This window comes from Garra rufa, chromosome 24 (genome assembly GCF_049309525.1).
Source record: "Garra rufa chromosome 24, GarRuf1.0, whole genome shotgun sequence".
In the NCBI taxonomy this organism is placed as follows: Eukaryota; Metazoa; Chordata; class Actinopteri; order Cypriniformes; family Cyprinidae; genus Garra; species Garra rufa.
Window position 1 is genome coordinate 34,447,333 of NC_133384.1, and position 9,516 is coordinate 34,456,848.

The 9,516-nt window shown below is 34.2% G+C and overlaps 1 protein-coding gene across 1 annotated transcript; it reads right to left on the minus strand.

Moving 5' to 3' along the window:
• Positions 1-2,005: 2,005 nt before the first annotated feature.
• On the minus strand, positions 2,006-7,728 carry dcakd (dephospho-CoA kinase domain containing). The gene is made up of 5 exons (XM_073831121.1): positions 7,509-7,728; positions 7,027-7,139; positions 5,869-6,072; positions 5,687-5,774; positions 2,006-2,914 (listed from the first exon to the last, which is right to left on the minus strand). Exons 2-5 carry the CDS (start codon positions 7,136-7,138, stop codon positions 2,629-2,631), a joined length of 690 nt encoding a protein of 229 aa, XP_073687222.1. The 5' UTR covers position 7,139; positions 7,509-7,728; the 3' UTR covers positions 2,006-2,628.
• Positions 7,729-9,516: the final 1,788 nt, after the last annotated feature.

Consider the following 9,516-nt stretch of genomic DNA (forward strand, 5'->3'; position numbering starts at 1 on the left):
TAAACATCTCTGAACCAATCTAAATACACCAATGTTATACATACAAATTTTTTTTTTGTGTTGCAGTAGGTAACAGCTGCAGGTTACCACTTTTTACCAGTTTTATTTTAGAATAATTGGGATGAAGTTATAGTTTATATGAAGTAATAGTTTGTTATTAATAAATAATAAGCAGTTTTTTCCCAAGTTAAAGTTTATTTTTTACCACCGAATAAAAAATAAAAACGGTTGTTGTGACTTTTTATCTCATAATTCTGACTTCTTTCACATAATTGTGAGATATAAACTCACTATTGCAAGTTGTGAGTTGACTTGAGTTAACTTCATTTCTCAGAGTTACGAATTTATATCTCACAATTCTCATTTTATAACTCAAAATTATGAGTTTATATTTCACAAATCTGAGGGAAAAAGTCAGAATTGCGAGAAGAAAGCCAGAATTATGAGATAAAACGTCACAATTACCTTTTTTCTTCAGTGGCAGAAATGTTCTTCCGCTTCCGTTAGTTTCGTTGTGACTGTTTATCTCACAATTCTGACTTTTATTTCTTATAATTGTGATATAAACTCGAGTTATAACGTACAATTTTAAGGGGGGAAAAATACTGTTCTCAGAATAGCGATTTTATATCCCACTGTACTGACTTACTCACAACTGTGTGTTATAAAGTTGCAATTCTGAGGAAAAAATGTGAGTTTATCTGACAGTTCTGACGTTATAACCTGCAATTGCGAGTTTATACCTTACAAATCTGAGAAAAACGTCAAAATTTCGAGATGTAAACTCTCAATTGAGAGAGAAAAAAAAACTGAATTGTGAGGGGAAAAAAAGTTGCAATTACTTTTTAAAAAATTTTTACTCAGTGGCAGAAACGGGCTTCTGCTTCAGTTACGTGACTTTTTTTCTCATAATTGTGATATAAACTCGCAATTGCAAGTTATAAAGTCAGAATTGCGAGATATAAAGGGAAAAGACTGATATGTTCTTAGAATTGTGAATTGTTCTCACAATTCTGACTTTATAACTCTCACTTATGACTCGTGTTATGAAGTTGCAATTGTCAAAATTGAAAGATATAAACTCGCAATTCTATATATCTCACAATTCTGACTATAACTCTGACTTCATTTCTCAGAATTACTCATTTATATCTAAATCTGACTTTATAACTCACAATTACGAGTTTATATCTCACAAATCTGAGAAAAGAAACTCAGAACTGAAAGTTTGTATCACGCAATTCTGAGAAAAAAGTAAAAGAATGGTGAGATGTAAAGCAACAATTGCAGTTGCAGTTACCTTTTTTAATTTTTTATTCAGTGGCAGAAACAGGCTTCCATAATTTTAAGTATTAGTTAAAAAAGCTGTTTACATTTAGTATTTACATTTTTTTTACTAGTTTATTTTTTTATAATAACACTTTTTTTACTGTGTGAAATCATTTTTCTAAAAAAAAACTTTTTTTTGCTTGCTTTTTGCTTGCATCAAGAGACATCGTCTATTTTACATATGTGACCCTGGACCACAAAACCAGTCATAAGGTTAAATTTTACAAAACTGAGATGTATACATAATATGAAAGCTCAGTAAATAAGCTTTCTATTGATATATGGTTTGTTAGGATAGGAGAATATTTGGCCGAGATACATCTATTTGAAAATCTGGAATCTGAGGGTGCAAAAAAATCAAAATCCTGAGAAAATCACCTTTAAAGTTCTCCAAATTAGGTTCTTAACAATGCATATTACTAATCAAAAATTACATTTCGATACATTTACAGTAGGAATTTTACAAAAAATCTTCATGGAACATGATCTTTACTTAATTTCCTAATGATTTTTGGCATAAAAGAAAAATCAATAATTTTGACCCATACAATGTATTTTTGGCTATTGCTACAAATATACTCCAGCGACTTAAGACTGGTTTTGTGGTCCAGGGTCACATATGCATATTGCTGGATGGGTCATTTAGCATTACAAACAAAGAATTTAGTCTGACAGATCATGTTGTGTTAGTTTGTTTAATCCAGATATAGATGAAAATATCTGACATTAACAAAGAGCAGCAGAAGGTTTTAATACATTCGGTCCATTAAATGTATGCATGAATTCACAATGTTTACCAAACGTGTGCTGAGGTCAAAAAGTAGCATTGTTGCCATAATTCCATTTTATACAGTATGTTACATTTAGGACTAATATCACAATCATTGTGTTGATTACAGAGTTACACAGCCTTTGCAATCAAATAAACGTAAATATGGCCTTTTTTACAGATGTAGCTGAATGATTCAGACAAAAAAAAACTCATGTTAGAATACAAAATCATATTCTTCATTGTTTTTTTTTTGGACTGAAAAGAAAAATTCTGTCATGATTTAATCGCATTGTTCCAAACCTATATGACTGACTTTCTTCTGTGGAACATGAAAAAGAAATATTGTGGGGGATTTCTATCCATAAACTCAAAGCCAATGGTTTCCAATGTTGTTTGTTGTCAAAATATCTTCCACATAAGAAAGAAAGCCATACACAATAAGTAAATGCTAACAGAATGTTGATTTTTGTGTGCACTATCCCTTTAAGACCTATTGCCGTTTTTGCAAAAGCAGATCATTACATTTGCTAAGAGACCAGCAGTCTGACTGTATATAAAAACAGGCCGCTGAGCCCAGCGAAGGCTGCCATTGCGACGACCCTGACAACCAGGAACTCCATGGAGTCCTCGAGCTTGGTGTGCAGCCGCAGCACCTGTCTGTGAGTGTCCTCACGGGAGCCCGAGTTCTCGATTACATGACTGGCGAGTCCACGCTTCTCTTTGAGGGGCATCTGAGCGCCGATTCTCTGTTCGGCGGCCTCCTGAGTAGAACCGTCCCTCTGCATGAGTCGGGACAGCTGCGTCGCCGGATCACTGCCAACATATGCACTCATGAGGTGAAGAGTCCAAGGTTATTTCTGTTAACTAAAACGATGTTGTATGCAGTGTTGTGGAAAGTTACTTTTAAAAGTAATGGATTACAATATTGAGTTACTCCCTAAAAAAGTAACTAATTACGTAACTTGGTTACTTTATATGAAAAGTAATGCGTTACGTTACTTTTGCGTTACTTTTTAAATCTGGGCAGGGCTTGCTTGTTTGTTTTTAATATAAAAAGTTCTATTTTTGGCAAATGTAAAAGCCTTTTCACACTAAAAGCCTCAGGCTTAGAGAAAAGTAATTTCACGTCTGTACAGTAGACCGCAGAAGAAAAAATGTCAACTCTTCAGCAATAAAAGAAAACGAAAAAACAAATGTTCGATTATCTTGAGTCATTTTTGCTTATTAGTATGGATGAATTGGATCATCGAATGTCGGCAGCAAAGACATCGGTAATAAAATGGGATTAAATACATAAAGGATATTTGTATTATTTACCATATTTAATTATTGCAGGTTTGCGTTGAATTTCACTGTTTTTATTCATTTTGAGGAATACTGTATCTGTTTTTTTAGTGAGTGAGATTATTTTTTCTTGCATGTTCACATTTATTCTAGAACTAAAGTATCACAGTTTCTCTCAAAATGGGGACAGGAGAGCTTTTAATCAATAAATGAGGGGGAAAAGTAACTCAGATATTTTCTTGTCAATTAAAAAGTAATGCGTTACTTTACTAGTTACTTGGAAAAGATAATATTATTATGTAAATTGTGTTACTTGTAATGCGTTATCCCCCACATTGGTTGTATGTAATATTGACAGCTAGCAGTTAAAATGCAAAACTCAAAATATTGAAAAAAAGTTGTTTCTTCTGCTGCCTCCTTAAGGATTACGGTGAGTAGTTTTTTTGTTTTTTTTTATTTAAAGGATTAGTTCACTTCCAGAACAAAAAATTACAGATAATTTACTTGTCATCCAAGATGTTCATGTCTTTCTTTCTTCAGTCGTAAAGAAATTATGTTTTTTGAGGAAAACATTTCAGGAATTTCCTCCATATAGTGGACTTCTATGGTGCCCCGAGTTTGAACTTCCAAAATGCAGTTTAAATGCAACTTCAAAGGGCTCTAAATGATTCCAGCCGAGGAACAAGGTTCTAATCTAGTGAAACAATCGGTTATTTTCTAAAAAAAAAAAAAAAAAATTTACAATTTATATACTTTTTAACGTCATATGCTCGTCACATGCGTACTCTGCACTTTGGTTCAATACAGTTAGGGTATAATAAAAAACTACCATCTCATTTTCTCCTCCGACTTCAAAATCGTCCTACACTCTTAAAAATAAAGGTGCTTTAAAAGGTTCTTCACAGCGATGCCATAGAAGAACCATTTTTGGTTCCACAATAAAACATTCAGTCAAAGGTTCTTTAAATAACCATCTTTTTCTTGCCTTTTTATAATCTGAAGAACCTTCTTTCGCCACAAAGAACCTTTTGTGAAACAGAAAGGTTCTTCAGATGTTTAAGGTTCTTTATGGAACCATTTAGACAAAAACGGTTCTTCTACAGCATTGTGAAGCACCTTTATTTTTAAGAGTGTTCATCGCTGCAGAAGTACCGACCCAGTGTTTTCAAAGGTGAATGTGCAAAGAAGGTCAAACGCCCTTTACAAAAAAGGGAAAAAAAGCGATTTAGGACGATTTTAAAGTTGGAGGAGTTTTTGACCCACTCTAACTGTCTTGAACTGGAATACACAGAGCTAGACAAGATGAGCATTTGAGGTTTAAAAGTATATAAATTTTCCTTTTTTTTGTAGAAAAAGACATCTTTTCGCTAGATAAGACCCTTCTTTCTCAGCTGGGATAGTTTAGAGCCCTCTGAAGCTGCATTTTGAAAGTTCAAACTCGCGGGCACCATTGAAGTCCACTATATAGAGATGATTCCGGAAATGTTTACCTCAAAAAGAAAGAAAGACATAAACATCTTAGATGACATAGGTGAGTACATCGTCTTTTTAAAATTTTCTGAAAAAATTTTCTGCAATGAACCACTCCTTTAATAACTTTTAGATGGATGCAGAGAATTTCTAGGTTGGGTCGAATCTGCAATCTCATAGCCAGTTTGTTTGCTGGATTCTATGGGTATAATACAATGTATTTTTCACCAACTGGCAACCCGGTGTGTCAAAATACTATTGGGTAAATTGGCAGAAGGCGGAGTCACAAAGACCAAAACAAAACTAAAACAATTTGACACGCAATGCACATTTCTAAGCAGAATAACTGGCTGTCTTTCGGTGAAACAAGTATGGGAACTAAGCGTTTCCTAAATATCTGCTTATGCTTTATCTGCTTATGCTTTAACTGAAAAAAAAAAAAGATTAAAAAGTTTAAGTTGATCTAAAAAAAAAGTTTCCTTCCCTGAAAAGTCGAAGTACTGAAATTACTACAAATAAAAAATAAATACAAATAAATTTAAATATTTTAATAAAAAAAGAAAAGACATTTTATTTTATAATTTTTTTTTGTAAAATAATATATTATAAATATTAGTGTATATATAATAAATATTAGTAAAATTATGAAAATTAAAAAGAAAAAACATTTTAACTAATTTAAACAATTAACAAAATAGTATATAAATAATACTAAAACAACACTAAACACTCTAACACAGATAAAACTCAATTCAGCTATCAATTTAATTTAAATTATGTTGTAGTGATTCATGAAAACAAAGAAATTGAGAGAGAAAATGAACACCGTACCAGTATACGACAACAGTGTGGGTTAGGAAACGGGTGAGACGTTGTGTTTCGAAGAGCAGCGGCACATCCAAAATCACATACCTGTAGCCTAAAGAACAACAAACACAAACGTCAATGAGATTCGTGAGATTTTGGCACACTTCTGTCATTGTTTGTTTGATTTCATGCATTTGTGAGTGTACCTTTAATGAAGTACAGCAGTATTTGTTTGAACATTTCTTTATGTATTTCTGGGTGTGTGATGGAGTTGAGAAGTTTTCGTTTCTCTGGGCTGGAGAAGATGATCCGCCCCAGTTTCTGTCTGTCAATCTCGCCATTGTCTAACAAAATTTCTTGTCCAAAGTGCCGCACGATCAATCTGTATGCTGGGCTCTGGGGCTCCACCACTGATGCACAAAGAAAAATCACACAATTACAGCATGTATTAAATAAATAAATGTATATAAAATATAATATATATTAATTATTTAAAAGTATTTAAAGCAGTAAATTATTTAAAAATATATAATAAATATTTTACGTTATTTTATTATTTTATATTAAATCTTAATATACAAATTATTTTAAAAATATTAAATAATTCAGTGTGTGTATTTTTCTCACTGAAAATATTTTAATTTATATATTTGTTTAAAAAAATTCAGAAACACACACTAACACTAAAGTCATGTAAGTTTTTAAATTTTAATTAAATTTATTTTCTTTTTCTTTGATTTATTATGTTAAAAACCATTTGATTGATTGTTTTGTGTTTAATTGCTTCTAATTAGTTTTCTAAATGGTGCCTACATATGTGACCCTGGACCACAAAACCAGTCATAAGGTTAAATTTGACAAAACTGAGATTTATACATCATATGAAAGCTCAATAAATAAGCTTTCTATTGATGTATGGTTTGTTAGGATAGGACAATATTTGGCTGAGATACACCTATTTGAAATCAGAAATCTGAGGATGCAAAAAAATCTAAAAGACTGAGAAAATCACCTTTAAAGTTGTCCAAATTAGGTTCTTAACAATGCATATTACAAATCAAAAATTACATTTTGATATGTTTACAGTAGGAATTTTACAAAAAATCTTCATGGAACATGAACTTTACTTAATTTCTTAATGATTTTTGGCATAAAAGAAAAATCAAAAATGTTGACCCATGCAATGTATTTTTGGCTATTGCTACAAATATACCCCAGCGACTTAAGACTGGTTTTGTGGTCCAGGGTCACATATGATTTAATTTTTTTAAATTATTTTTAATACTTTTTTTTCCAAAACACAAAAACCTACATATGAATGAATGCTGTAATGAATATTAATAAGAAACTATAAAAATAAACACCTTTTCTGGCAACCACATCTGCATCGATGACGGGACAGCCCAGTTCTTTCAGCTGAGAAGACACTGTGCTCTTCCCTGAGGCGATACCTCCGGTTAAACCCACCAGAAACATGCTGAAACACACAAATCATGGTCATTTACCCTCTAAACAAGTAATTATACAGTGTGTGGCTGATTAATATTAGTCAGTGGCGCCTTCTAGCGGCCTCCACTAGAACTTCAATTAAAATTAAGCTCATAAACATGTAAAATACACGAGTAATAAGTCATTTAGATTTAAACAAAATTTTAATAACACATTATTAACGTACTTTAATTATAATAGCTGTCTTGTTTATAGAGTGTTAAAACTCAAGTTAAACTTGTTAACAAATTTTACTAAGGTTACAAATCACTCATAGCACAATAATAATGTGATTAACGAAGTTAATAAACTGTACTGACATTTTAAAATATTATAAATATACAGAAAGCACACTTACCCAACAGCTGTGACCTACTTCATATACTGTAAACAGAAACTATAAACGCGTTTCTGCATAGATATATACGAATATAAAGACGAACCGCAAGAAACCTCAAACCACAAGATAACACTTAATAGAAAGTATCTAAAGGGTTGTTGGGCTCTATAATAATGCTAGATACATATAATTTCATTATTTGTGTACATAACATTGACCTGTACGCTTGTATGTAATGTTTCTCTTCCTCGTCTTTGTAAACTAATTCAACGCGTCAGATCAGCGGCGCCACGCGGCCTGGAGCGCAACAAACGTTTATTATTTTTCATAAAGATAAAAGAATCTAATAGTTTTTAAGTAAAACGTCTACATTTTCAAACATTTATAATAATTGCGTAACCCCTGCCTGAACCAACAAACGTCAGCTGCAGCTGTGGTATTTACGCTTTGAAAGACAGGTAAGTATTTTAGAGCAGAAGTGGAAAAGGTAGATTTCCAACAGACTGTATTGAACAACCTTGTTCTATTTTGACATTTAGTTAATGATTTTATCCATAGCAATGTATAGTTTTCTTATGCCACTTTGCTCTGACCTAGAGGTTAAAAACAAATCATGTTTTTACCACAAAAGGCAACCAAGGTGGTCAACCTAAAACTAGATCTACCAGTTGGTCTTGTTTGAACACACTGCCTAGTTTTCAAGTGAGCATAAAAGCTTTTGTTCACAAGTTTGACCGTGTTTAATTAGCTGGAGCCAGGGGCGCCGCTCGCAATTTTGGGCCCTATGATAAAATAGGTCTCTGGGGGCCCCTAAAAGACGTGGGCCCTTAGAATTGTCCTTAGCTGGTTATGCTGGTCCATAGCTGGTCCTTTGCTGGTTTATGCTGGTCCTTTGCTGGTCTATGTTGGTCCTTAGCTGGTTATGCTGGTCCATAGCTGGTCCTTTGCTGGTTTATGTTGGTCCTTTGCTGGTTTATGTTGGTCCTTTGCTGGTTTATGTTGGTCCTTTGCTGGTTCATGCTGGCCTTTTGCTGGTTTATGCTGGTCCTTTGCTGGTTTATGCTGGTCCTTTGCTGGTTTATGTTGGTCCTTTGCTGGTTCATGCTGGCCCTTTGCTGGTTTATGCTGGTCCTTTGCTGGTTTATGCTGGCCCTTTGCTGGTTTATGTTGGTGCTTTTCTGGTTTATGTTGGTCCTTTGCTGGTTTATGCTGGCCCTTTGCTGGTTTATGTTGGTCCTTTGCTGGTTTATGCTGGCCCTTTGCTGGTTTATGCTGGCCCTTTGCTGGTTTATGCTGGTCCTTTGCTGGTTTATGTTGGTCCTTTGCTGGTTTATGTTGGTCCTTTGCTGGTTTATGTTGGTCCTTTGCTGGTTTATGTTGGTCCTTTGCTGGTTCATGCTGGCCCTTTGCTGGTTTATGCTGGTCCTTTGCTGGTTTATGTTGGTCCTATGCTGGTCCTTTGCTGGTTTATGCTGGTCCTTAGCTGGTTTATGCTGGCCCTTTGCTGGTTTATGCTGGTCCTTTGCTGGTTTATGCTGGCCCTTTGCTGGTTTATGTTGGTGCTTTTCTGGTTTATGTTGGTCCTTTGCTGGTTTATGTTGGTCCTTTGCTGGTTCATGCTGGCCCTTTGCTGGTTTATGCTGGTCCTTTGCTGGTTTATGCTGGCCCTTTGCTGGTTTATGTTGGTGCTTTTCTGGTTTATGTTGGTCCTTTGCTGGTTTATGCTGGCCCTTTGCTGGTTTATGTTGGTCCTTTGCTGGTTTATGCTGGCCCTTTGCTGGTTTATGCTGGTCCTTTGCTGGTTTATGCTGGTCCTTGACCAGCGACATGACCATCTAAAAACCAGCAAAAACCCTCAAAGCACCAGCATAAACCAGCATCCCAGCATCAAAACCTACCTAACCAGGGAAGCTACAAAAGAATATAACTTTGTAGGCCAAGGGTCATAAATCATATTCAGACCTGGTTTATGATAACATGTTATTATTGTCTCTCAACTTCGGTTTTAATTGAAGTTTAAACTTGC